Genomic DNA, 27,334 nt, shown 5'->3' with positions numbered 1-27,334 from the left:
ACGAGCCTGCGTTCCGCGCCACGCCGCTAATCCACTTTGCATACCCCGCGAAGCATAATCAAAACATGACTTCCAGCGCAAAGTGAAAATGTGCTTTAAAAACATGGGTGCTTTAAAATAAATATTTCTGTTACATTCCAAACTGTAATCACACGGTAAATGTAGTTGCAATTACCAGTCCTGGTGCAATATTAAATTAAATTCCTTTTCCAAGGTCCCCAGAATGGCAGCAATCTGGAGTCAACTGGTTGTTTGTTTGTTCCCTTTATTTTTTTACCGACTGTCATTTGAGGAGGTTTTTTTTTTTTTTTTTTTCCATGAAGCCCAATCATAATTAACCAAAGCAGTGTCTAATTAGGTGCTAAATAAATCCGCACAGGAAAGACTGATTGGTTAATTTTCTTCAGCCATTTACCACCTGTTTTGCCCGATTCATTACCCAATTTGTTAATTTTATCTCCCCAGTTTTCAAGGTTTAATTAAAGGTTGTGAGGACCAGAAATGACACTTTGAAGACTCTTTCAGTCCCACCTTTCTCCGTGAGCCGTTTTGTGCGACCCTGCACCCACAGCTCACGTCTCCGCTTGCCATTTGGGCGGGAAACGTGTCGGCCCTTCTGCGTGTACTTGGCGCGCAGAGGAAGCGGGCGCAACGGGGTCCTCGGATGCTCCTCTGAGAAGCGACTCTGAAAATAAACTCTAAAGCTGGAGAAGAACGCTCAGTTCAACAAGTTTTTGCTTGAGTCCAACATACAGGGAGGATCGGTGCGTCCTCGTGACAATGGGGACGCTAAGTCTGCGTGTTTACGCGTAGGAGCCTGAGGCTGGAGGTTTGCATCCCAGAAAGACCCTACTTTTGTATCTTTTCAACCCTAATTTATGCAGGTAAAATGCAAAACCGGCAATTTCAGTCACTTTTTCCAAGAAAATCACCTACGCAACAAAATAATAGAATTACTAATGATATTATAAAAACAGTGCCAGTTTTCCCCTTCGCTGAAGATCACCCAGGACAACAGGACTGTGTGGGTCATGAGGCTGGATAATAAGAGCAACGAAGCCATGTCTGTCCATTGGGGCTATTGGCATGCTCTTCTTTTCTTTATTCCCAGTTTGTTTACGTTCTGATCATCTTGTTGTTTTTAACCGATCATTTTTTTTCAGTTCACTGACATTTGTCCAAAATGCCCTGCAATGTTCCTAAGATTTTTACAGTGATTTACCTCTTTATACAACCGGGTAATTGTCACTATCAAGTCAGGGTAAGTACCTTGGTCAATGGTAATACAGCAGGAGTGGGATGTGAACCCAAGTCCTTTGATTGCAAAACACTGGCTCTAAGAACTCCACAATTTTATTTTTATTTTTACATTTTACACTTGGACAGCTGGTAGTGCAGTGTTTAGAACTGCTGCCTTGGGGACCCCAAGGTTTCAGGTTTGAATCCCACCTCCAGTTGTAGTACCCTTGAGCAAAGTCCCCACCCTAAATTGCTCCAGTAATGTTACCTGGCACTATAAATAAAGATAAATAATTGTAAGTTGCTTTGGAGAAAACTAATGTATTATAAGACTTTGCTGTCCAGCCCTTTTGTTTAGGTAAGTGTATATCTGTGTTGTGTATGTGTGCATCTGCCAAAACAAAAAAGCAAGGTAAATGTGAGGGAAATCCAGAGGCGAGGCATTTTCTCTACTGATGTTTGCAGTCGTGCCGAGTCCCGGCTTGTAAGCTGCAGTCAGCCTAATGGGATGAGGAGTAGTAACCTCAGACAAAACAATGCCACGCGAATTCGCCACATTTAAACTCGTAGCTTTAAGGCATTATGTCATTACACCACAATATGTAAAATACATACGCCCACGCTCCTAATGTTCTTTGGGGATTACGAGCGTTTTGCGACGGCTACGGTCCGGGAGGCGGACGCACTTGCTCACCTCTGGGTAAAGATGCTGTGCGGTGTCAGAACGTCACGGCCTCCGACAGCTCTTGCTAGTATTGCACTGAAAACGTCTGAAGAAAGGCTCGTAACGTGGAGATGCTTCCATCGACATGGAGATGTTTTCCCACAGCTCTCGCAAGCACTGCAGCCCTGAACCTCTCTGTCCATATTCTCCACGGTCGAGCTCAGACCAGCCTTTCAGGTTCCCAGCGAGGGGACATTCCAGTCCACCTTCTCATTAGTGCGTTTTCCATTGGGCTTCTGCAAAGCGTTGGGTTCGAATCCAGCTCAGCCAACAGATGGCATAGTGACTAGTCCCCTACTTTCAATCAAAAGACCCAGGATCAACTCGTGCTTCGACTGTAGGACCCTTACTGTATTGTCTTTAATTAAAAAGGCAATGAGTTTTGCTGAAAGAACATGTCTTCTTCCATATTTCCCATGGCCTGTTTTATTCAGCTGCGATGTCTCTTAAAATTCTATCTGTGTCACTGTTTTTTTTTTTTTTTTTTTTTTTTCCCTCCCCTCCTCTTCATATAAAGTCATACTGGTTAAATTCTGTGACTGAAAAACAGATTGTGTAAGTCCATAGCTTTGCAATTGTTGTCCATATTGAAAAAGATTGAGAAGAGCAACAACTAAATGTATAAATAATCACAAGTTGACATTAGAGAGAGTGTGTGTGAGAGAGAGAGAAAGAGAGAGAGAGAGAGAGAGAGAGAGAGAGAGAGACTGCCCTACAATGGACTGGCATTCTGCTATTGGAGTACCTTGTCTCACACCCTACGTTTCCAGATAGGCCCCAGACCACCATGACCCTGCACTGAATTAATGATTATTGATAATGTATGGATGAAAAGTACAAAATATGTTGTTACAATTCTATAATAAGGGTTACAGATGCATTTGTGCCAAAAAATATTTCCTTGTCTTTATTTGGGTTTTGGTGCTAATTAGTACTTAGCTGAGATTAATAACTCATTCATTTACTTAATTGTTTAGTGGCTAGGCACTATTAAGTAACCATTTATGAATAAAATAAATCTAATTATAGGCAATTAATTTAGCTGGCTTTAACAGTGTTCTCCCCATTATTTCTCTATTATTGACTGCAGTTTACTTGCTGTGTCTCTTTATACAGTTTTCATAACAGATTAACCAAACTTGGCTCATGTCTTCACCCGCATGGAGACTATATTTCTTGTCTGATTCTAAAGATATTTTATTACAATTTAACTATTAAACAATTGGAGGTTTTATTGTACAACAGTAGGCTTCCACAGTTAAGATGTTTACTTTAACATGAAGCAAACTAAATCTCTCAGAATAAATCCAGAAACGTCATGATATTTCAAATCATGCTCATAATTCCGTTGATTGCTTGGTGAAGCTTGATTGAACTAGAGCTCAGCTGAAGCAAACAGCAGCAGGTACAGGTTTCTGGGATACAGAACAAACACGAACGGATTCCCTCGGGCTGTCCTGAGGATGCGGTCTAGAGGAGAGATTTTCCACCATTTCTAGGGCCTGGATCCCTCCTCAAAAATGTGTTAAATTCTGACAAAATATTGCACTCAATTTAATACACTGAGAATTTACTACCTTCACTGAGAATTATGTCATAGATAGTAAGAACATAGTAATATATCGATTTTAACTCTAACCCACAACAAGTAGCACTGCTGTCTCACAGTGCCTGGGTGGTGCGAGAGGACGTGGGTTCGACCCCTGCTCACTCTGTGTGGAATTTGCATGTTCTCCCCATGTCTGCAGGGGTTTCTGCCCCCTGCTCTGGTTTCCTCCCACACTCCAAAGATGTGCTGTTCAGGTTCACCCAAAGTATGTGAGTGACAGAGAGAGTGGGTTCCACTGATGTATGGATGAGCGACTGAGTGTAAGTAGTGTATCTAGCAGTGTAAGTCACTGCGGTGAATACAGTGTGTGGGCTGATAACACTACATAGAGTTCATTGGAAGTCACTTTGGAGAAAAGCATCTGCTAAAAATGTATTTAGTTAGATGGTTATTTACAAAGCAAGTCTGTTTCCAAAGTCTCCTCCATCTATGGAGCCGCTGTTTTGACCACTGTTTCAGCTATGGTTTGGTCTCACTGCGCTCATTACACATCCTCCGGGCCTCACCACAGATCACTAGTGCTCTTCTCCCTCTTCACGGACATCAGAACAGAACTGGGTCAGAGCAAAACACACACAATCAATACCCCAAGAAAATGCAAATGCATACAAGTACACAATGGACGTCAAAAGCAAAGGGGAAGAGCAGTTCGCAAAGGGCGGTCATGCAGCCTTGCTCACGAACATTCAAAAAGCGCGACCTAGTCTTCCCATGTTCATCGAAACGACCGCGCAGATTTAGTATTGACTTTCCTGTCCACTCTTGAGACAACCACATATTTATCGGAACAGCTTAAAGCGTGGGCCGAGAGGGACAAATGAAGGTTTAAAACGTGTTCTTTTCCCCACGGCGAATGTCAGACCTGGGCATCCAGACGACCCTCCGATAAGTAAATGTCATGGAGGCCCTGGTGCGAAATGGTTGCCCGTTCATCTGACAAGGCACTTCCGATAGTAAAGCAGCCCTACGGTTACAGCATGCAAAGCTAAAAGACTCAAAGTAGCACCTGAGGCCATATACATCAGTGGTGTTCAGAGGGCCTCTAACCACCCCTGACCACCTAACAGGTCTTCCTCTCAAGGCAGTCTGATCTTGTTTGAGACCCTGACTGTCCACATTGGACCGCAGAGCGGCCCATCTGCTCCAGCGACTCCGTTTTCTCTAAGCCTAATGAGCGCAGTAAGGCTGCAGGCTGAAAACAGGCTTTTCTTAATGCCCCCCAGCCCCCCGCGCCCCCCGACCCCTTCAGCCAACCCCGATTTTCACTTTGCGTTTCCCTTATAATAACAGAGCGCCACATTGTCATCAACAGCCTGTGACTTTGGCAGCCCGCGTTTCCCTTCAGCATTCACGAGCACTGCAGGCCTGATCCACGTCAATGGACTGAATAATCCTCACGATCTGCAGCCAGGTTGAGTCAGAGAGAAGGGGGGGAGAGAGAGAGAGAGAGAGAGCGAGCGAAGGAGGACAGACTGAAGAAAGTTACGAATTGGAGGCAGCAAAGGTCTTTCATCCTTTCCATTAAAAAATAAATTGACTCTCATTTATTTATTTATTTTTCGAGTTTTTTTTTTTTTAACCTCTGTTAGAAAAGTTTTTTTTTTTCCCTCTCCAGTAGCAAAATGTAGTCCTGCCCCCTGTCCTCGGGTTCCCATGCCTCGCTCCCGCTCGGAGGGGAAGCTGTCCGCCCCGTCTGCTGTTACAGCACGGTGGCACTGCAGGTAGCGCTGCAGTCTCACAGCACCTCGTGGTGCGAGTGGATGTGGGTTTGATCCCCGCTCAGTCTGTGTGGAGTTTGCATGTCCTCCCTGGGTGTGAGGTGATAACCAAACCACAGACCACAAATGTGCTGTTCAGGTTGACTGATGACTCTGTCACCCATAGTGTGTGAGTAACAGAGAGAGAGAGAGAGTGTTCCACTGATGTATGGATAAGTGACCCAGTGTAAGTAGTGTATCTAGCAGTGTAAGTCACCTTGGTGAATAAGGTGTGTGGGCTGGTAACACTACATAGTATCCATTGGAAGTCGCTTTGGAGAAAAGCATCTGCTAAGTGAAGTAAGGTAGACATCAACAGAGGTGTGTTCTATGGTGCTACTGGAGACACAGAGGTGAACCTCTACCGCAGTCTTATTAAAGGACTGAGAGGCAGGGCAGGAGAGACAGCGTCAACCTGGCCAGGCTGGATGTGATTGATGTCCCCGGCCAGCAGAGGATGGCCAAGTGTGTGGTGGTCGGTTAACCACCGAGAAGAGGCCCAGACTGGGATATTGTGAGCTTTGGCCCCGGGGTTCATGGGTATATCACTTCAGTGACCAACTTCCCGCTTCTCCTCTGTGGATGGAGGGGACATGTGGACCATCAATATGAGTTTATAGTCTCTCTGAGGACTGGATGAGTACACCCACGTACAAAGAGATAATTTCAAACCTAAAATGTGAAAGGGACCACCGAGGGGTACGTATGAGGGCAAGGTAAAAAGTAACACCAGAGATGTCTTTACGGCAAGTAAACAAGGTCAATAATAATTACAAAACAGACATGTGGCAAAGATTTTCTGAAAATTCTGGAAAAACTGCGAGACGTTACAATTGAACCGTACCATTAGTTTTCTCACGGGAATTATGTACGAGGCAGCCGCAGCGGTGCGAGCGCACGTGTCACCCAGGATGCGCCAAGAGAAATTCCAGCTCGGCCCGGGACTCTCCCTCTCCCTATTGCTGCCCGAATCACGAAAAGTTTCCTCCTGCGGCGGGTTTGCCGGAGAGCTGAACGAGGCCTGACCGGCCCGGGGCGCACCGGCACAGATATGCACGGGGTCCTGTTAGAGACTCCAGCTATGGGGGTTGCCAGAGATCTAGGGAGCAGCTACAGCGGGGGGGAGAGGTGGTGATTGACGGCTGAAGGTTTTACCCTAGAGTCCCTTCCGCTGTGTCTTCGTAATGAGCGGCTCCCCCGTCAGTCGGTTCCTCTCCGTCGAACCGTGGGCACAAACAGGCCTCCGGTCACTTCCCTTCATCAGCATTTAAATACTGAACAGGTGGCTGGGGATGGTGCTGATGGACTGAGCCAAGCTGAGCCCCACCTGCCCGAAGCTCTGCCGCCCATCATACCGCAACAACACTCCGCTTGCCCTCCACCCCGAGACCCGTCTGTGAGCGATCAACTCTAAAACACCGAAAGAATTTTCTATACTAACATCAGTAATTGACAGCGTAATGGAACAATGCTGAAGACTTATCTAAAGCCGAGAACATCCCGCTCAAGCCTCACACCATTGGCCCTAGGTAACAAAAGTACCGCGGGGGCGGAGTGAGATTGGGACTCCTCCTCTCCGAAAAACTACCATGGTAAATACAGAAATGGAGAGAGGGCAAAGCAACCAAAGTCACAATTCTGTAAATGTAGCATGTTTAACACAATATGAGACTGTTTTTCTCTTTGCCAATTGTTTTGGATGTACTGTATGCTGACGTGGAGTAGAGACGCCAGGGCTTCAAAAGACACTTCACATATGTGCTCACTTATATGAACCTCATGTTCTTCATCCAATTATTGATTCAGTCACCTTGAACAGGTTAAAAATCCCAGGGACTGTTCATTTGTCTCCCAATATCTGACAATATGTCACCATCCACCTTTTCTCTATGCACCTACAAATTAGTCAGGAAATTAATGCTAAAAAAAAAAAGATCCACAAGTTGGTGTTACGCAAAAGTGCAAAAACCATCAAGTACCTCCATTCATAAGAACGTGAAAAGTGCACCTGGGAACACCTCATATCCTGCGGAAATGTATATGCACTCCTAGTGCGACTCATGTTTTCCACAGCGACTACCTAACATCGCCATTTGCTGAACCGTTCTGCCAGTTTTTGGACAATTTCACCAGTTGCTTTAAGGCTGAAACTAGAATGCTTCAATAACAAAATTAAAGGCTTAATACACAAATGATGGTGGGCGCGGTGGCGCAGTGGGTTGGACCGGGTCCTGCTCTCTGGTGGGTCTGGGGTTCGAGTCCCGCTTGGGGTGCCTTATGATGGACTGGCGTCTCGTCCTGGGTGTGTCCCCTCCCCCTCACGCCCTGTGTTGCCGGGTAGGCTCCGGTTCCCCATGGCCCCGTGTGGGACAAGCGGATCAGAAAGTGTGTGTGTGTGTACACAAATGATATATTTAATAACATGAAGAACTACCCGTGTCACCTGTGATGTACAGCCTTTTGCAGATAAGGGTGGACTGGTGAAATGTCACACGTGCGAAACTAACTGTGCGGCAGCATTATCTAATATCCATCGCCTGTCCTTTCTAGCCTTGAAATAAGTGACATTAAACTATAACAAAGGAATTGAATATAGTGAAAATAGGGAGATGAGTTTAATTCGTTAATAAACAATTTGTTATATTAGCGGGGCAGGGGGATTTGGACCTGCGAACACTCCCTGCTGCCACTCTTCTAGACCCGTCAGGGTGTGGATTCCTGCTCCCGATCACCAGGAGGGGGAGCTGTCAGTAGACAGAGCCGATGGGCTGCGACCCTCAGTGGCTCCGCAGCCACTTAGCCGTCGCCTTTGTACCGGACAACAAGCTAAGTGCGCAGTGTTGAAGAGTGCGGAGTGAGGTAGCTGCGCCTTTCACCGTGTTCTTGGGGAGGCCGGGTGACCTCGGCACCCCCCGACATTGCTGCTCCCACCGCCAGTCAGCACAACATGTGGATCACGGAGGGGCGTGAGAGTCTGGTCCTCCGCCGCTGCCATGTTAATGATGACTGATCTCTTCCAATTAGATGTCTTGACAGCTCCTTAAGTACTTTGTCATTAATCACACCCCGCTACCTCGTGAAAGTGAAAATCACGCTTTGATTTATGCTTCCACTCCGTTTTGTCGACGTCTTTTTTTCCTCCATTCTTCATTCTCACCTTCATTCCTGCCTTTTGTGCTCATAGGTTTCTGGATTCTGCCATTCCGGTGGCGGCCAATAAATCAGCGTGCTGACGTTCATTGTACTAGTGAATTTGAAGAAGGGGGAAAAAAAAACACTATATCCTCTCAAGTGAGCACCATCATAAGAAATGGGCATTTCAAGTGTAACAAAGAGGAAATAATGAAATTTCATGAGGTTAAATGAATAAACAGAGCCATGTATTATCAATAACCACTTGTCCTGTGCAGGACTGGGAGGCTCTGGAGCCCACCCCAGAAACACAGGGCGAGAGCCAGGCTGTCAGTAATAGATAGATAGATAGGAATTTTCACTTGTGGAAGACTGTATTTCAGAGCTTCAGAACTAGACCCCAGTCCTTACAGCGCTACGCAGCAGGGACAGCATGCGCTCAAAGGGACTGCCGACACCGAAGGCGGCCGAAGACCGTGCCGTGGCGGAGCGAGGCGGCTCGGCGGCGTACTGTTTTAATGTGGACAAAAGTAGGCCAACGCCGTCATCTTCCAAGGGGCCGGGGAGGGGGCTACAAACGAAATCAATTTTGCACTGCTCTGAACTCTGGCTCTGGCGAAGGGGGTCACTGCGGCTTTATTAATGCGGGGAGACAGGCGGAGGATTGGGAACCACATTCGCTGCGAACGGGAGGAAGCGGACATCACTAACACACGAATAAGCGATACTTACGTAGTCCGACTCTGCCTTGGCGTCATAATATTCGACGTCCTTCTCCTGCAAGAAAGCAAACGGGCAAGGTTGGCATCGTTTTCAAGTGGAACAAACGAAACGAAAGCAAAGAGACAAGGAGGGGTTCGACACAAACGAGCGGGCCCTCGCGCTCGGAGGGAAGACGGAACCCGGTCGCCTCGAGTTAGACCTCGGACACTTTGCGCTCTTGCGATGCGTACTGCGGCAGAGCTTATTCGGGGCGTCGCCATCCCGGCGAGCGGCACCGCGTCACCTGGGTTCCAGGGACCCCCCAGCAAGCACTGTAATCTCAAAGGAACTGCTGCAGGGACAGTCTGGTCGGACTGTTAGCCCCCTCCCTTCTTGGCACTAGTTAACACAAACCAAGACTTTTTCACCACCTTTCTTTCTCCGCAACGAAGCGCAGCCCGCGAAGTAGTTCACACATGCCCCCAGGTTGGGAGAACGGATGCCAGAAAGGTGTTCGTGGCTTTTCGGTTTCTGTTCATTTTGTGCCTCGTCCTCTGCGGCGCCACGAACCCTGACGGACCAACAATGGGTAAAAAAAAAAACAACGAATGAATGCATAAATAAAAAAGTGAAGGGAAGCAAATGAGCAGAGTTAATCCTGCGAGGTCAATAACGTGCCCGAGGCTCTTTTCATTTTTTCACTCGACTCCCTTCTCCAGTTTACATTAGGGCAGATGGAGGTTCCCGCACAAGAGAGCCGATTGATGGTATAGCCGCGGCGCTCACCAGCCGTTAGCCCCAACTGCTCTCCCAAGCCCTGGCAACGGGTGCGCTCCAACTGTGGCGCAAGACTCGGCGAACAAAGCGAGCTGGGCGCGCTCCTCGCGGGCGGGAGACCGGAGGGGGGGCAGTGCCAGCGGGAGACAGGGACATCGGTGTGACGGGAATGGGCCAGTGGTGTGGAGATAGACAGAGCGAAGTGAGGCGAAAACGCACAGAAAGGTTTCACTTCTCGACCTCCGGAGCGAAAGGGCCCGAGCTCCGGGTCCCTGGGAGCCGCGGTCCAAAGGCACGAGAATAAGTTAAGGGACACTGAAGTGTTAACAAATATGTCAGAAGGCCCAGACAAGAGACAGCTGGTAGTGTAGTGGTTAGAGATGCTGGCTTTGGACCCCAAGGTTGCAGGTTCAAATGTACCCTTGAGCAAAGTACTTACCTTTATTTAAAAAAAAAAAAAAAAAAAATTGTTCCTGTAAAAATTACCCAGCTGTATAAATGGGTAAGAAATCATAGGTGGTCTAACATCATAAGTCACTTTGGAGGAAAGCATCAGCTAAATGAATAAATGTAATGAGAGCATGCTACGGTACACACACACACACGCATCTCACTGTAATGGACTACCGCCGACTCTCACGCGGGCGAATTCATCATCGCAGCGTAAGACCGATAGTTTCAAAGTTGCTGCTGCTCAATGTCAGCTTGGTACTGAAATGCTCTGACAGCCTTTTATCATTATCTTTCACCCTGCTGAGCAAATAATTTACCATTAGTGATACCGTTACACTTGCAGTGTGTGGCACTGCTCACAACACAATCCATTTTTCACATGTCTATTGTAGGAACGGGAGAATTCTTAGTTTGTGATATATAACCAATATACCATCACCTCCAAAGTGACATTGAGGTTAAATCTCCGCTAACAGCAGAGACACACGCGCGCGCACGAACACGCGAATACACACACCCACATACACAGCAGGAAATGGACAAAGCTGCCCTCTTATCTCCAGCGCAGCGGTGGCCCAGAAGTCATCTGAACGCTGGGGTCTCCCGGGTGCTACATTGTGGGCCGCGGCCTCGCAGGGGCCTGCCTTGTTGTTATTCTCTGGCCGACAAGGACGCGCCTCCTCAAGGGCACCGCCAACGACGTGCGCCGTGCTCGACCACCCCCCCATCCCCCCCATTTCGTGACGCGGGTCATGCTTTGAAAGCAGAGGAGGTGCAGGGAGCAGCAGAGGAGCATTCGTCCTGGAAGAGGGGCGCCGGAGTGTACGCGTGGCCTGCCCCCCCCCCCTCATAATCAGATGCTCCACTTTCCTTTATTTGGCCCATTCGAGACAACAGCGAGACATGCAAGGTTATGATGATCATGCCTTTTTGTGAAAATGACACGCATTTCCCCTCCGGAGAGTCCGACAACGTGGCCTCGGCTCTCCAAAGGGAGCAGCCATCCTGTGTCAGGCATGTCGATGCAAACAATTTTATTTAACGAAGGCGCGCGCGCGCACACACACACGTGTGCGGATTTACAGAGCGCTGAGAAGCCATTAATCACATGTACCAAGGTACTGTACCGCAGACATAGCAGATACCGTATATCACATTAAATAACAACTCTTAAACTGCTACTAATACATAATTTCCATACTAGGGTTTTCTCCTCCACACAATATCAGATTAATCTCCAATTAAATGCCATTTTTAAAAAAGCACTTCACATTCTTTTTATTACCAATTGCAATTTGGATCCAACTGAGATCTGAACATATGATGGGAGTGCAATTTCAAAAAAATAAGCATCTAATCAATGTAGGAACGTTATTTTGAAAAATTTCTTCAGAAACACATATGAATTATGCATTTGAGAATTATTGTTTGTCTGCTTTCCTCCATCCCTCAGGGCCTGGAAAATCTGGGGGGGACGGAGGGCATACGATGGACCCGCCCTGCATGGAGACGGAGCCCGTGGCTGTGACCCGTGGTGGTGGGAGGGGCTGACGGCGGGTCTCTCTCCCTACCGCATGTCCTTCATCACCCTGCACGTTTAGCCTTGGAACTCCTTCAATCTTTCTTACAGTGTCAACTCCACATAAGAGCTCCATGACAAAAAAAGAATTGGGGTTTTGCCTGATGGACGCGGAAAGCCCACAAGACGGGGGCACCTCTGCCGGGTCTCTGAGTGAGCTGACCTGAAGCCAGTAGGAGAAAGGCTCTCGGAGGGAATGCCGGTGGCTATTAAAAACCACATGTTAGAAGGTTGACGCTTAGACATGACAGCTACATTACTTAAATGACATGTTTCTGAAGTCTACAGCTCAATATCTGTTTGGTCAGAGTAACCCTTTTGCTCCTCTTAATTTTGTGTGTATGGTTTACCGGTTACTAAAGAAATTAATAAGAGGAAAAGCCACAATCTAACATTAATTATCATATAAAATAAAGACCAAACAAGTAGGCAAACAGAATTCCTCTAGTTGTAAAGGCATCATTTAGCTGATGCCTTTGTCCAAGGCCACATACAACGTAGGGTTTGTACACAAGGCCTTTATGGTTTCTCCATTTATACAGGCAATTTTACTGAATTCATTTTGTTGAGTTAATTTACCAGAGTGGTTTTGGGTAGGTGGTGTAGTGGGTTTGACTGGGTCCTGCTCTGCGGTGGGTCTGGGGTTCAAGTCTCGCTCAGGGTGCCTTGTGACGAACTGGCATCCCGTTCTGGGTGTATCCCTTTCACCCTGTGTTGCCGGGTTAGGTTCTGGCTCCCCCTAACCCTGTATGGGACAAGTGGTTTCGGGTGGTGCGTGATGACGATTTTGGGTAAGCACCTTTCTCAACAGCAGGAGTAGGGATTCAGACCTGGGTCCTTTGCAAGCAAACAGCTTGCCATACATAAACATAGTCAGAAATATAACCACCTGCCATGTATAAATACACACACGCAGTATATATACTGTCTCACACATACATGTATAACTGCATATGTGAAAGAGTGCTGTTCTCCAAGTTCCACGAAAAGAGCAGCTGGGTGGGAGAGTGGTTAGATAACTATATTAATAAGAATACTGGGTCATGTAGTATGCACGTTTGGGCCTTGTGAATTACCATCGCTGTATGCTTCAGTACACACTCAGCTCTATGAATGACCAAGGCTGACAGGGTCTTCGAAGCAGGTAGAATAATGTAACGTTAATGTGGCTCGGTCACCTCACATATACGCTTGACTCAAGTGTTGCGGTTCAGGACCGTTCAGGGAACAGCAGGGATGTGGAGCGGCCGCGACTTCGTAACAAGGCTGCACACGTGTCTGCAAAATCAATGAGGATGTGGTTCAGGTGAGCAGCAGCGATGGAGGCCCGCGTTTGCCCCAGGCAGGGCCTCGGTAGGGGTCGGCAGCTTCTGCTTCACAGAGTTAAGAGCTTCTGCTGCTCTGAGGTTTGTAACCGAGTAATCTGTGACCAGAAACAATGAGCCAACAAGCTGTAAGAGTGCGGATGGAAAGCGAAGCACGAAAGGCTGTCGAGCGCTTGACTCGGTGCTCAGAGCTGTCCGGCAGCTCAACGCCGTCTTCAAAGAGTCCAACATTTCGGTCGGTTTCGCCCAGCCTGCTTCAAGCACCCTGCTGGGATTCGAGCGCATCGCATTCTCCGCTATCTGCTCCGAAGGCACGAGAACGCTCATCCTGGGGGCAGCGAGATGATGGGTCTTTCAGGAAAAGGAGTCAACAGCACATGATATTACATCAGCCGGGCATATAGGTTTGTGCGTCAGAAAGGGCTGCAATATCACAGTTTGTAGACCACGATAAGGATACTGGCTGGTTGAGAAAGTGCCCGAGAGCGTAAACTGCACCGGTTACGTTCCCACCGACGGCCTCGGAGCGTTGGAGAAGAAGCAGCTCATCTTGATTCCGAACCGAAAACTTTATAAAGCCCCTCGGCGGGTTCCCAGCACGCATGTCGGCGCAGCGAGCGCACAGAGGATGCCGTCCTGGGCTCCAGTGAGAGAAGCGAGCTGAGCAGGGCAGGCTAAAGGAGGAGGTGCAGTAGCAAAGGGCACAACCGCAAATCGTGCTGGTTCCGTGTCAGCTCAGCGTCAGTTTCCAGGCCTCTCGGCCGCACGTCCCACCCGCCGAGAGAGGACATCCCGGGCACCTCCCTCTGTCCCCTCCCTCTGTCTCCTCCGGCTAGCTGGACGGGCCTGTCTGCTTCCCAATTAGTGGCCATCTGCTGCGGTAGGTCCCAGGCCTTGGAAGGGGGGGTCAGGGGTCAAGCACACGGTTAATGGAGAGCAGTGCCTGCAGCTTCCTTGGCCCCAGAAATGACCCACCGGGTGCCGCTGTACCAGCCTGGGACCATGTGGCTGCAGGTGCTTATCTTCTAACAAGCAAACAACCGGAGAAGAAAGGTAAAGGCACAGATAGCCTTTCACCAGCCCGTGGGGAGGCAAATAAGACTGAAGAAAGGAATTGATGGTGCCCTTGTGTGCGTGGCATTAACTTACAAACAAAGGCTATGCACCAACAACCCCCGGGAATGACCCCCGTCTCTCGTTGGTACACCAGCGTGTTTAACCTCCAAGGAATCGCTGACAGCAAAGTCAAGCACCTGTTTGACGGCTCACGTTCATCCACTAACTTCCTGGAAGAATCAAGGTTAAGTATTTTGAAGGGGACAGCTGGTAGTGTAGTGGCTAGAGCTAGTGCCTTTAGACCCGAAGGTGGCAGGTTTGATACCCACCTTGAGCAAGGTACTTACCCTAAATTGCTCCTGTAAAATTACCCAGCTGTACAAATGGGTAAATATCCTCCTGCTGTAAGTTGCTTTGGAGAAAAGTGTCAGCTACAAGAAGAAATGTAAACGTTTTTGATCAGATGGCTAGAATTCTCATGCAACCTTGAGACTGCAAGCAACTGACCGGAGTCACTTTGCCTTAATGTTACACTTAACTGAAAATCATATCATCACCAATGTGACTGCTGACACTGTATAACCCCCCCCCCCCCCGACAAAAATCATAATAATAAACACAGGTCATTGTTCACAGTTTGCACACAAACACACGTGCTAGAAAACAGTATGTAAGTGATACATAGAGAGAGTGTGTTACACTGATTTATGGATGAGTGACCCAGTGTAAGTAGTGTATGTAGCAGTGTAAGTCACCACGGTGAATAAAGTGTGTGGGCTGGTAACAATACATAGAGTTCATTGGAAGTCGCTTTGGAGAAAAGTGTCTGCTAAGTAAATAAATGTAACTTTAAAACAGTGCAGGTGAAACACAGAAGTACAGTAGAACTTCTTCACCGCTGCTCCCCCAAGAGTACAGATAGTGTACTGCTGAGCCAGCTCCTTACCCTGCTTCTGTGAAGCAACCATCTGCATAAATGTATGACATGTAAAGAGTAAGTGATGTCGGTCACTTTACATTAGGGAATCTGCTGCGAAACTGAATATATAATGAGAGGAACGCGGCGTCTGCGCACGTCCCCCCGAATCGAGGGAACCCGGAGGCGCGGAAGCCGGCCTGGCCCGAGTCCGACAGCCTCCTGACTAAAGCAATCGCATCGCTTGCACACACCCAGGCCGACAAAGTGTGACGTTTCGTTCCCCTGGAAGCCTCCTGATGCAACACGCCTCCAAACGTGAGCTCTTCGGCCCGCGGTCCGTCTTCGTTTCGCATACCTTCGCCGGCGCAATGAAGGGGAAGGTAAATAAGCAAACAAACAGGTGTAGCTGAATTAATGAACGGTGAGGTGTGTGTGTGTGTGTGATGCTGAGGCTTGCGACAGCTGCAGCAGGTCCTGCCCATGTGTTCAAGAATGAAGATGGCACGTGGGCAGTCTGGAACATGGGCGCACGCGTCCCCGTCCCCCGTCCCCCCCAGCCTGGCCCCTCTGAGGACGCGTGGCCTCAATGGCAAATTAAAACTGTTTATCCATCGCACACTGACATTGGTAAGGGTGCAGCATCGAATTAGCTCCGTAAGGCCACATTAGTCATACGGACAAAGTAACGTATCGTGTAGGAGGCTGCCGCTGCGACGCCTCACTCCACGCAGGCGGCAGGAGCGCAATCTCCACTTCGGGGAGCCTATTTATTCCTCCTCATTTGCACTAACGTCGCAATAATAAGTACGCATTAGAAAGAAAGGCTGAGAATGTGCAATGACGGACTGGCGTGGTGCGAAATGAAAGGCCTCGAGCGAGATTTGAGAGGAGCGCGGATTGAGATGGGGACACACACACACACACACACACACGGCGGAACGACCTTGGCCCCGCTGCAGTAACGCAGGGTTCGAGAACACGGTGGAGCGTCACGGACGCAAAAGCGACGCGCTCCATACGAGCGGGCGTCCGGCCGGCCTGCGCCGTCCCCGACGGCAGCCGGGTCCGCTAATGGCCAATCGGTTTCGCGAGCGCCCGGAAGCGGCCCGTTCCCCGGCGCGGCCCTGCCTGCCGGCCCGGCTGCTCCAAATTAGCGCGTAATTGAGAGCCATTTATAAAGACAGATCGCCGGAGCGCGTCGGCTGGCCCGCTATTTACACACCTTTGTGTCCCGCTCAGCAGAGCCCGTGGCCGGCTTCCAAATGTCTATTTAAATATGTTGTATTTATAATTTCAGACAGAGCTCGTGTCACCGAGCTGCTTAAATACCCCTTCATTTACTTGTTATTGGGTTTTATACCTGCATTCCCTTCCTAACGACGACTTTGACCATGGCCATTACCTCCATCTACTCGTTCTATTAGCAACACCTAACTGGACGCGTGATGCTTCTGTCGACATTTCATTTACCTGACGCTTTTCTCCAAAGTGATTTACACTCTTAAGCTACTTACAGTTGTTTACCCATCTATACAGCTGGGCGATGTTACTGGAGCAATTTAGGGTAAGTACCTTGCTCAAGGGCACTACAGCAGGAGGTGGGATTCAAACCTGCGACCTTTGGGTCCAAAAGCTGCAGCTCTAAGCACTACACTACCATGTGGTTCATAAAGCTTGATTATTACTTGAAATGAAGGGTGTAACAGCAGCACTCGCTGTAGGACTTGAACAAGCAATGCTCAGGTGTAAAGTCCTTCAGCACTTCCAACCCAAACAGCTGAAACTTCAGAACGGCTCATACAGAGATGACATGTGTACTCTGCTTCTAAATATGCCGCTGCACCTAAGCCACCCATTCCGTCCCCCTATCTGGGCAATATGACTCACAGGCTGTGATGCCTTCCTGTTCTTTGCACCACAGGGGTGCCTGCCCCCCCCCCCCTCCCCCAAGGACGACTGAATATCATAGCGAAAATGAGCTCAACAGACTGCAGATGTGGTGTGTCCCAGATTAGGGCTGAGCCTCTCTGGGTCACCAGGCACCGTGTCGCTCCCAGAAGCCACAAGGGGCTCCTCCCCGCCGGATGCGTCAAGCGAGGTCATTTGACACATTAACAGCGTGACCGGACGAAGAGCTCGACGTCACCTGCTGCTCCCGTCTCCTCCACCTGCAGCTCTCTTTCGCCGGCTCTATCTGCCCGCTTCCATCTCCCGCAGCTCTCCTCCCCAGCTCCGTCTCCCAGCCGCGCTCAATCCCTCTCCTCTCCTCTCCTCTCCGCTCCGCTCTCTCAGATACCGGGTGAATAAAGGAAGCCGAGATGAGGTATTTCAGACCCTCGATGTATCTCGCTGACGGATTTAAAGAAAAGGGAGAAAAAAACGAAGCTCGCTTATCCAAAAAGGACGTCTATCTCAGATCACTCTAACGGCTGCCCTGTTTCGACAAAGTTGATCGGGGCCCTTCTATTTGCGCAGCCAACAGTTTATTCAGCGTATCGCTGCTGGATGTTCTACGGCGTAAACACACCAGAATTGGGCTTTTGAGGAATTCAAAGAGACGGAGACCACCAACCCGGTCTCCTATGTTCCACTTTAGTTACGCGGTGCCGGGTAGTGTACGGTTGCCATAGAAACGGTGCCCTCAGAGCCAAATGACAATGTGTCCACACTCTGAGCGTTGTCAGTCTGCCTTTGTTCTGGCCTCCCTCGCTCTTTAGCCCTTTCACACAGCGCGCACTTTCAGTGCATTACCAGTGCGTTTAGGATTGCTGCTCCATGCATTTTCAGCGGCACTCTCGAACATGTCCTCGGGTGCTTTTTGACACAAAACGTGTCCAGTATCGACGGGCGTAACCGGCAGACGAGCTGCTCTTCTCCTCCCTCCACAACATGATTGCCCACTGTAACTGGCAAGGAAGGAAAATAGTACTGTTGCCATCTGAAGAAAGGGTAACAAATCCCCCAGGGATTCTTCTTCGAGATGCATTTCCAACAGAGATTTGCAATATAACAGTCTGTCCGTGTAACGGGACTTTATATTACGTTAATTATGTTAAAAACCAGCATCAACAACTGCTTGTCCCGAGTGGGTTGGCAACGCAGGGCTGAAGGGGGAGGGGACGCACCCAGGATGGGACACCAGTCCGTGACAAGGCACCCCAAGCAGGCCTCAAACCCCAGACTCGCCACACAGCGGACACCTGCCAAACCCACCGTACCACCACACCCTGCTGCTAACCCAAGAAAAAGACACAATTTTGACAAAAAAAAAAAATTAGGTTTATTTGTGTGTCATTGCAGAATGGGACCAAACGCACACGACCCAGTGACTGCACCCATATGATCTCCGAAGGGCTGCAGAGCCATACTTTTCTGTTGTACTCTGGACAGGTCATGCACACGCTGTGCTTGCTTGAAAACATGGTAATGGTTGGAAAAGAGGGCGAAACCAAATAAGAGGATGACCAGAAACCACGTGGATGAGCCCAATGACAGCCACAGCGGACGTACCCCTCCGCAGCCTGTGGACACAAGCGAAGGACAGAACATTCTGGAGGATCTTTATTTATGGTCTATTTATGTGGTCGCTAAGAGTCAACATTGACTCAACAGAACTTAACAAGAACAGAGTCACCCAGAAGAGTGGTCTTTTTCTTCTGGATGTTGCACAATGGTGTATTTTCAGACGCAGAATCAATCTGACAAACAGCTGAAATCCAAACTGAAGGCCAAAACACACTGTAGACCACAGGTCTTGAGCAAACACAGCTGTTGAAGAATATCAGGGACCAACCCATGACTGTCTAAACCAAAGAAACACTCAAACGGTCATTCCAGAGAGGGCCAGGTGCTCACGGTTGAGGAACAGACCCCGCAAGGTTCAGCAGGAGCCTGTAGCCCAACTGATGGTGCTATTCTGTGAAACCGTGCAACATAACTGGCTTAGAGTTTGAAGGGTTGTACAACAAATATCAACGTTTTTATTTCTGCTTCACGAAATCTGTGAGTGACTAAGTGAGACGAACAGAGGGCAATGTGGAAGACTGGTTTCCTGATAAAGACAAAGGGTGTTGGCAGGATGTTGCCATGGCAACCAGTGGCACCGCTTCTGGATTCAGCTGCTGAGGTCAAACAGGTGAGGGGAAGCTGGATGCAGCAGGGAAGGAACCCTAAACACAGCCCCGTAAAGACAAGAACGCCTGCGGACAGCTCTCTCTTCCCATTTAGATCATTTCAGACCATGGGCTAACTCCCGGGACGCCTGCCCCAACTACCCCATTGTAATCCCCCCTCCCCCGTTTTCTCGCCCCCCTCGCTGCTTTTTCAAAGGCTCGCTCTACCTGCTGTCACCGACGATGCCGTCAGACCCGCCATTACGGCCGGCTTTCTCCGAGAAAGTGGCCCGGAGCAGCGGCTGCCGTGCGCGGTAATCAGGCCCATTGTGGGGCCCGGGGTGCCGCCGGCCGTCACCGAGCATCAGAGCCGCTCTCGCACCCAGTTATTACGCCCTAAGTCTCATCTGTCACATGACGCCGAAAGTTAAACCTGCATGTCGGAAGCAAGAACGGGGGTCGCTGATCGCATTGAGCACAAGAACCACTCAAAATGTATACACATTTATCTGACGCTTTCCTCCAAAGCAGCTTATAGTGCTCAGGTTACAATTATTTACTCATTTATACAGGTGGGTAACTTAACTGGAGAAATTGAGGGTGAGTACCTTGCTCAAGGGTACTACAGCCAGAGGTGGGGATTGAACCTATGGATCCAGCTCTAACCTCTGTACCACCAACTTTCCCATATATATGTATATATATATAGAGAGAGAGAGTGTGTGTGTTCCACTGATGTATGGATGAGTGACCCAGTGTAAGTAGTGTATCTAGCAGTGTAAGTCACCGTGGTGAATAAGGTGTGTGGGCTCATCACACTACAGGGAGTTCATTGGAAGTTGCTTTGGAGAAAAGCATCTGCTAAATAAATCTGAATATATATATATACACACACACAGTTATACATTACGTTTTCTTAATGTAGAAAAAAAGAAAAGCTGGAACTCGTATCAATGTGACAGCAGGCGTTCAGAGCTACTTCGTGATGTGTACACTGAGGATTGACTGCGTACTTGAGAATTTAGAACTGGGGGTCAACGTCAGCAGAGAAGGAGAGGAACACCATAGACTGAAGTCACATTTAAACTCACGTCCCGTACTTCGACAGCTTGCAATGTTCTCTAGACTCAGGCGTTTCATGCAAAAAATCATAAAATACCGTTTAATGTGCTAATACCAATATCGCACTAAAATCCCCAAATGTTCCCTTTGGTGACAGCCAGCAGGTAGCGTACTGATTATAGGGTTATGCTGCACTCTGAAGGTCTCTGGTTCAAATCCTGCACAGACAGACTAAGGAGTCCACCTATATAAACAGGGAAATCAGTGTAAAGTTTATTATCAAAGTTACTGTTCACAAAGGGGTCAGCTGAAAAAAAAAAAGAATAATCATAATAATAAAATAATATTTTTTATCAGGGGGGTGCGGTGGCGCAGTGGGTTGAACCGGGTCCTGCTCTCCGGTGGGTCTGGGGTTCGGGTCCCGCTTGGGGTGCCTTGTGACGGACTGGCGTCCCGTCCTGGGTGTGCCCGCTCCCCTTCTTCCACCCCTACGCCCTGCGTTGTCGGGTTAGGCTCTGGCTCCCCGCAACCCCGTGTGGGACAAGCGGTTCAGACAATGTGTATTATTAACGATCTATTCTATAGGTGTAGATTATACATCTACAGTATATATATTATGTCTACATATTATATATTGTATCTAGGGGGGTGCGGTGGTGCAGTGGGCTTGTGTGGCGAGTCTGGGGTTCGAGTCCTGCTTGGGGTACCCTGCGGCAGACCGGCATCCCACCGTGGGTGTGCACCCGCACCCTGTGCCGCCAGGCTAGGCCCCACCTTGGCGCAACCCCATTTGGGACAAATGGCATCAGACAGTGTGTGTGGTACAAACTAAATATTAAAAACATATTAAAAAATGGTTTTGTACCGCTCTGGCTACTTGCGTTACGTCATGACCCCTGGGACACGGTTAAAACAGCACGCCGCTGCTCCGTGCATCACTCCTCATCCTTCCTCCGACACGACGACTCCTTTTCCCAACACTCCCTACAGACACACCCTACTGCACCCACCCAGTCAGCGTCGTTGTCCCGCTGTGCTTCTCTCCTTACCTGACACACACACGCGCGCACGCACACACAGAACGAGACCCCTGAGGGCCAGCGGAGGCCTCCTGCCCGGTGCTCCACTCTGCTGGCAGGGTGCACACATCATCCCTAACAACAGCCTGGCCTCCTAATTGGCAATCACTTATCTCAGCAGCCGCACATCAGCAGAGTCCCAGTCCGGGCGCAATTCATTAATTAAGTAATTCAGGGGGCAGGTGGAAATAAACTGTGGTTAGAGCAGGAAATAATTAACATTTAGAGACAGACTTTTCTTGGCCGCGATAAGTTCATAAACACGCGACGTTTTGTTTTCCCACCGAACGTTCAGGCTCGCTTTGCGTGCCACCTTGAGGCGGCATCGCCGCGGGCCGCGCGCGTCCGAGGGCACGCGCATCCGGCCCGCCCTCCCGCATCTCGCATCGGAAATCAGCGTCGAACCGAACGAAAGGCGTTCGTCCGCAGCTCCGAGCAAAGGGGAGCGGCCCCTTTTTGCGCGCTTCGCGTCTTCTTCGCGCCCAGGGATCTCGGCGCGGCGCCACCTACGGGCCGAAGCGCTTCCTTGCCGCGAGGTGACGCAGCTTGACATTTAAATCTCAAGGCGGCGCTTTGCTTTGTCTTTTCTGGAGACAGATTATAGTCATATCCATATCTCTTTGGGGCAGCTGCTAATTAGTTTATAATTATGGACACGTGGGACGGGTACGGGGGTGGGGATCGAGCGCCGGGGCAGAGCGGCTGTGAAAGAAGGGGCATTTCTCTTCTCCTGCATTCAGTCCCCCAGCAGCGTTCCTCGCTCTGTCTCGTCCTCTGAGCAGGCAGGACCCAGGCAACCCCCCTCCCATGTCTCACACACACACACACACACACACACACACACCCCTCGCACGCACGCACGCAGCAATCCTGGCTACCTCCTCTGGCGACCTGTATGCCTAATGGAACCTGACATTATATCAAACACAATAAAGGATTTCATTTGACGATCATCATTACACCACGTGTAAGCCTATTAGGCAGAGACACGCGGCAGGGCACCGATTGGCTGGGGGGTGGGGGGTGACTCTGGGGGATGGGATTCTGTGGCTGAAACACAGGTTAGGAAAACTTGACTCCTCACAAGGCCCTGGTGCCTCCCTGCAATAATAATGTGGACAGAGCAGGTGCTCGCTCTCTCTCTCTCTCTCTCTCTCTCTCCCTCGTTCTCTCTTTCTCTCTCCCTCATTCTCTCTATCGCTCACTGTCTCTATCATCCTCCCTTTCTCCCTCTTTCTCTCCCTCGTTCCCTTTCTCTCATTCTTTCTCTCTCTCATTCTCTCCCTTTTTCTCTCCCCCATTCTCTCTCTCTATTTCTCTTATTCTCTCTCTCACTGTCTCTGTCATTCACCCTCTCTCCCTCCCAATCCCTCATTCTCTCTCTCTATTCTCTTTCTCTCTCTCACACTCACTATCTCTATCATTCTCCCTCTGTCATTCTCTCTCTCTCTCTCTCTCTCTCTCTCTCTCTCTCTCGTCCTTCTGCCTTCCCTGTCCTGATTCAATTACACCCAGACAGGTGTATGGGCATATCAAACATCATCTGCGTTGCCAAATAACATTTCACACATACACTGTACATGAGGGGAAAACTGTGAAAATGCAAATAGCAAATGTGAAAAAGAACCTGTAGCCCTAGTCAACACACACACACACACACATTGGCTGAAGCCCCTTGTCCTAAGCAGGGGTCACAGCAAGCCAGAGCCTAACCCAGCAACGCAAGGCTGGAGGGGGAGAGGACACACCCAGGACAGGACACCAGTCCATCAGAAGGCACCCTAAGCAGGACTTGAACCCCAAACCCACTGGAGCACATGACAAGATCCGACCCACTGCATTACCACACTCCCCTCTTCCCCTATATTAGTCACTCAGAAAGCTTACACACTATCCATCTGTCTCCAAGAACTGAGTGTTCAGTGCATGGTCACAGTGGTCTAGAGCCTCTCCCAGAAACACAGGGCAAGGAGGTAGGGTACACTCTGGATGGGACTCCACTCCATCACAGGGCAACTGCACGCACAGCGATTAGAGACACCAGTTCACCTGTAACACATGAAGAATGGAGAACAAGCAAACCCCACATGGACTGAGCTGGATTCAAACCCAGGATCCCGGTGTTATGAAACACCAACGCTACCCGCTGCGCCACTTTGCCCCCTATACCATCACCATATGTAGAAAGGGTATGTTATTGTTCATCATGCTGGCGGTTCCTCGCTGCTGCAGCAGGCCTCCGCAGACACGCTGGGCGCTGGGCACTGACACCCAGCGATAAAGAAAATACACTGGGAGAGGAGCGCAGACAGTGGAGAGCTGGAAATAAAGCGCGCTGCAGGGAGGAACGGTGAATTATGACCACCCCGGTACGAGGGAGCGGCTTCCCGTAATGTCTCTCGGCTCGGCGCGACACGGCCCGTGTGTCAGACGGCGGTTAACATCCGTTCAGGTGGTAAACTCATTTAGCGGCGACGCCTGCGCCGACTGGCAGCGTGATGGGGGACGGGCACGGCGCGCCAGCTGTGCAGCGGGGGGCGGAGGGGAGGGAGAGGCCCCCCCGGTGGTCGTTTATCGAGGCGCAGTCCATCCAGAAGACAAACAGTGCCTGCTGCCGTGGCCCAGGACCGGGCAGATGTTCTCTGCGGTGCCAGCAAACAAACATGTGCGCAGAATAAAGAGAGAGATTAAAATGCAGCAAACGGAAATGGCGTTCCCTGATGCCGACAGTTTCTGGCAGCCCTGTGCTCGGGTTCCAGCGAGAGAGCTCAGATGCGGAAGGACTCTAGCGGAGGCCGGCGGGTAGCGCGGTGGTAAGAACTGCCGCCTTGGAGCTCAAGGACCAAGGTTTGAATACCAGCCCTGCTGTAGCATCCCTGCTCAAGGTACTTACTCTAAACTGACAGAGTAAAAATCACCATGCTATATAAAGGGGTATATCACTGTAAGAAGGTTAAGTGTGCAAGTTACTTTCCAGAAGAGCTTCAGCTATATTGTATACAGAGAGATGTATATATATATATATATATATATATATATATATAAGCTGGGGGCGCAGTGGTGCAGTGGGTTGGACCGGGTCCTGCTCTCCAGTGGGTCTGGGGTTCAAATCCTGCTTGGGGTGCCTTGCAATGGACTGGCGTCCCGTCCTGGGTGTGTCCCCTCCCCCTCTGGCCCTACGCCCTGTGTTGCCGGGTAGGCTCCGGTTCCCCGTGACCCCATATGGGACAAGCGGTTCTGAAAGTGTGTGTGTGTGTGTGTGTGTGTGTGTGTGTGTGTGTGTGTGTGTGTATAAGCTCTTCTGGCTTCTGCTGAAAGGTTGCAGGCAGGACCAGCTATAGACAAACAGCCGTGGAGGATGGAGAGAGAGAAAGGGAGATAGACGCACACCTTGTCCGAAGCCATAGGCGGGTGAGAACACACCCTGGGAGAGAGCGCAATCCACAGAGCTACACGTCTGCCTGACAGTGATCCAACAAAGCTGGCGGTCACACGAGCGCAGTTCAGAGATGAACGCACTCAAACATGGACCACACGGCGGAGAGGCGTCGGTGAAAACAGGGAAAGCACAAATCGGGAATTTAGAAGTAAAAGGTCACTTGATGATGTGTTAAATGTCAGGGAGACGAGGCAGAGACGGCTCCCGATGGAGAGGAGGGAGCGCAGCCCGGCCGGCGAGAAGCTGCGCTAAGTAACGCCGTACGCCGGGGAAACGTGCTTCCGTGCGCAAAAAATCGAAGGTAAAGCTTCCGAACCAAGAGAAATTTATTCAAATAAAATGAAAATGTATAATCCCGCCGAGGAAAGGGCAATCGGCGCCTTAAGCTGCCCAGTACATCAGAGTCTGTCACAGGCCAGGGGCCCCGGGCGGCTCCGGCACAGCCGGGCACACCTATTGGAATAATCACCTCCATATAATTCTTTATTCATTCCCCTTTCCCACGAGCCACCGGCTACAGCGGACGGCATAAAATCACTCCGAATTTTTAAGCTCCGTTGCCGTGACTCTTGTTTTCGTCGCGCCGCTACATCGGCGGCGCAAACCTCTCTCCGCGCGCGGTCGCCGGGACCGAACGGTCAACGCGGCGCGCAGACGGGGCGAGGGCGCTCACGTCGCCCCTCGCACCCCACGCGGTCCCCCTCTTCGGCGCGAGAGCCTGCGAGCGGTGCGAAGGAAAGGCCGGGGCCCTTAAGCCCGGCTATTGAGGAGGAGAAAAGCGCAGAGGATTATCTGTGGCTCCGCGGGAGCCCTGCGCCGGCTCAGCTGCTCACGACACTTCAGACATAATGACCACATTAACAGCAACAGCTGGGGCTATTATTATAAACACAATATCAGTGTACAATAAGAAAGGTTTCTGCCCCTGTAACATTTAGATTATGCCGCCGTGCGGTTTTGGCTGCATTACGACCGAGTGGCACAAGAGGACTGCGGCGTGCCGTCCCCAGTCCCCGGTGGCTGCGCAAACCTGTCCATTACTGTAATCTCGCTAATCTAATGTAGCTACACTCCGTGTAATTTCTTCGGGGTTCGTTGTCGAACATTAGCCATAAAGCAGGAAACACTGATTTAATGTGTGCGCTCTGCCAAGTATATAAGGGGCCTCTTGATAAAACCACTGACAGGAGAGCTGATAAATTCTACTTCCTGCCAGGGCTTATCTTTTGATTACATGGGGGGATAGACTTATTCCTTTGAAGACACACGACGTTCGCCTCTGCGTCCGCTTACCTCAGCGGGAGGGGCCGATGGGACCCGGGCCAAGCGGACGGCGGCGCTCGGCGAGGAAAACAAACGAAGGGACGCGTGCCGAACGGATCGGGACCGCCGAGGGGGCTCCGCCCACCCCGGCAGCACGGGTTCGGGGATTATGCGCGAACGCGCGCCGCGACGTCAAGGGGGGCCGGAGGGAGCGGCCCGAAGTCCCCCCGCTGTCGGATCCCCGGGCCTTTCGAAGAGCCCGTGAAGAAAACCGGCGTTGGATTATTGCACGCGCACACAGATAAGACGAGGCGTCCTTTGTGCCGCTCCGCTCAAGGTACCGTGTCACCCGGACGACTAAGTTCTCCGCTCCTTTGTTCGGCGACAGCTCTCCATTGAGCCGCGCGCGCGCGGACGCCGATAGCATCAGGCCGCACGGACAAGAAGGCCGATAAAAGCCTATCTGCGGGGCATCGACGACGCGGCGCGCGCAAGTTAACCCCTCCGAAACGAGCACGGCGCCCAAAATGCTGTCCGATAAAGAAAGGAGAGCAGCGAATGGTGGTCCAACACAAAACGAGAGAAATAAAACAGGAAGGAAAATAATGGTAATAACGTCACATAATCAGTCGAGGCCCAGCTCTGTTCATTTCCTTGGTTTTTCTTTTTTCCGCTTGACAATCGAAACAGGTCTGTTGGCCTCCGGTCTCTCGGTGCTTGACTTTACGTACTTTTTATTTCAAATGAAATCCCCGAAAGGCCATTCAACTCTTTGCACAGTACCATCACAGCTCTTTGTCTTTATATACTTGGCTGACACTTTCCTCTAAAGCGACTTACAACATTAATCTACCAACACACACACACACACATTTTCAGAACCGCTTGTCCCATACGGGGTCACGGGGAACCGGAGCCTACCCGGCAACACAGGGCGTAAGGCCGGAGGGGGAGGGGACACACCCAGGACGGGACGCCAGTTCGTCACAAGGTACCCCAAGCGGGACTTGAACCCCAGACCCACCGGACAGCAGGACTGCGGCCCAACCCACTGCGCCACCGCACCCCTTAATCTACCAACAGTTATTTACCATTTTATACAACTAG

The 27,334-nt window shown here is 50.1% G+C and overlaps 1 protein-coding gene across 3 annotated transcripts in view; it reads right to left on the bottom strand.

The window, feature by feature from the left end:
• Positions 1–27,334, bottom strand: part of cacna2d2a (calcium channel, voltage-dependent, alpha 2/delta subunit 2a) — a 243,488-nt gene that overhangs the window by 72,283 nt on the left and 143,871 nt on the right. For all 3 annotated transcript variants that reach the window (XM_018737693.2, XM_018737694.1, XM_018737695.1), the window contains exon 5: positions 9,194–9,238. In XM_018737693.2, coding sequence (XP_018593209.1) covers positions 9,194–9,238 — 45 coding nt within the window. The remainder of the gene's footprint in view (positions 1–9,193; positions 9,239–27,334) is intronic.

This window comes from Scleropages formosus, chromosome 2, assembly GCF_900964775.1.
Source record: "Scleropages formosus chromosome 2, fSclFor1.1, whole genome shotgun sequence".
Classification (NCBI taxonomy): domain Eukaryota; kingdom Metazoa; phylum Chordata; class Actinopteri; order Osteoglossiformes; family Osteoglossidae; genus Scleropages; species Scleropages formosus.
The sequence above is the reverse complement of the archived record's forward strand: the minus strand, read 5'-3'. Positions and strand labels throughout refer to the sequence as shown.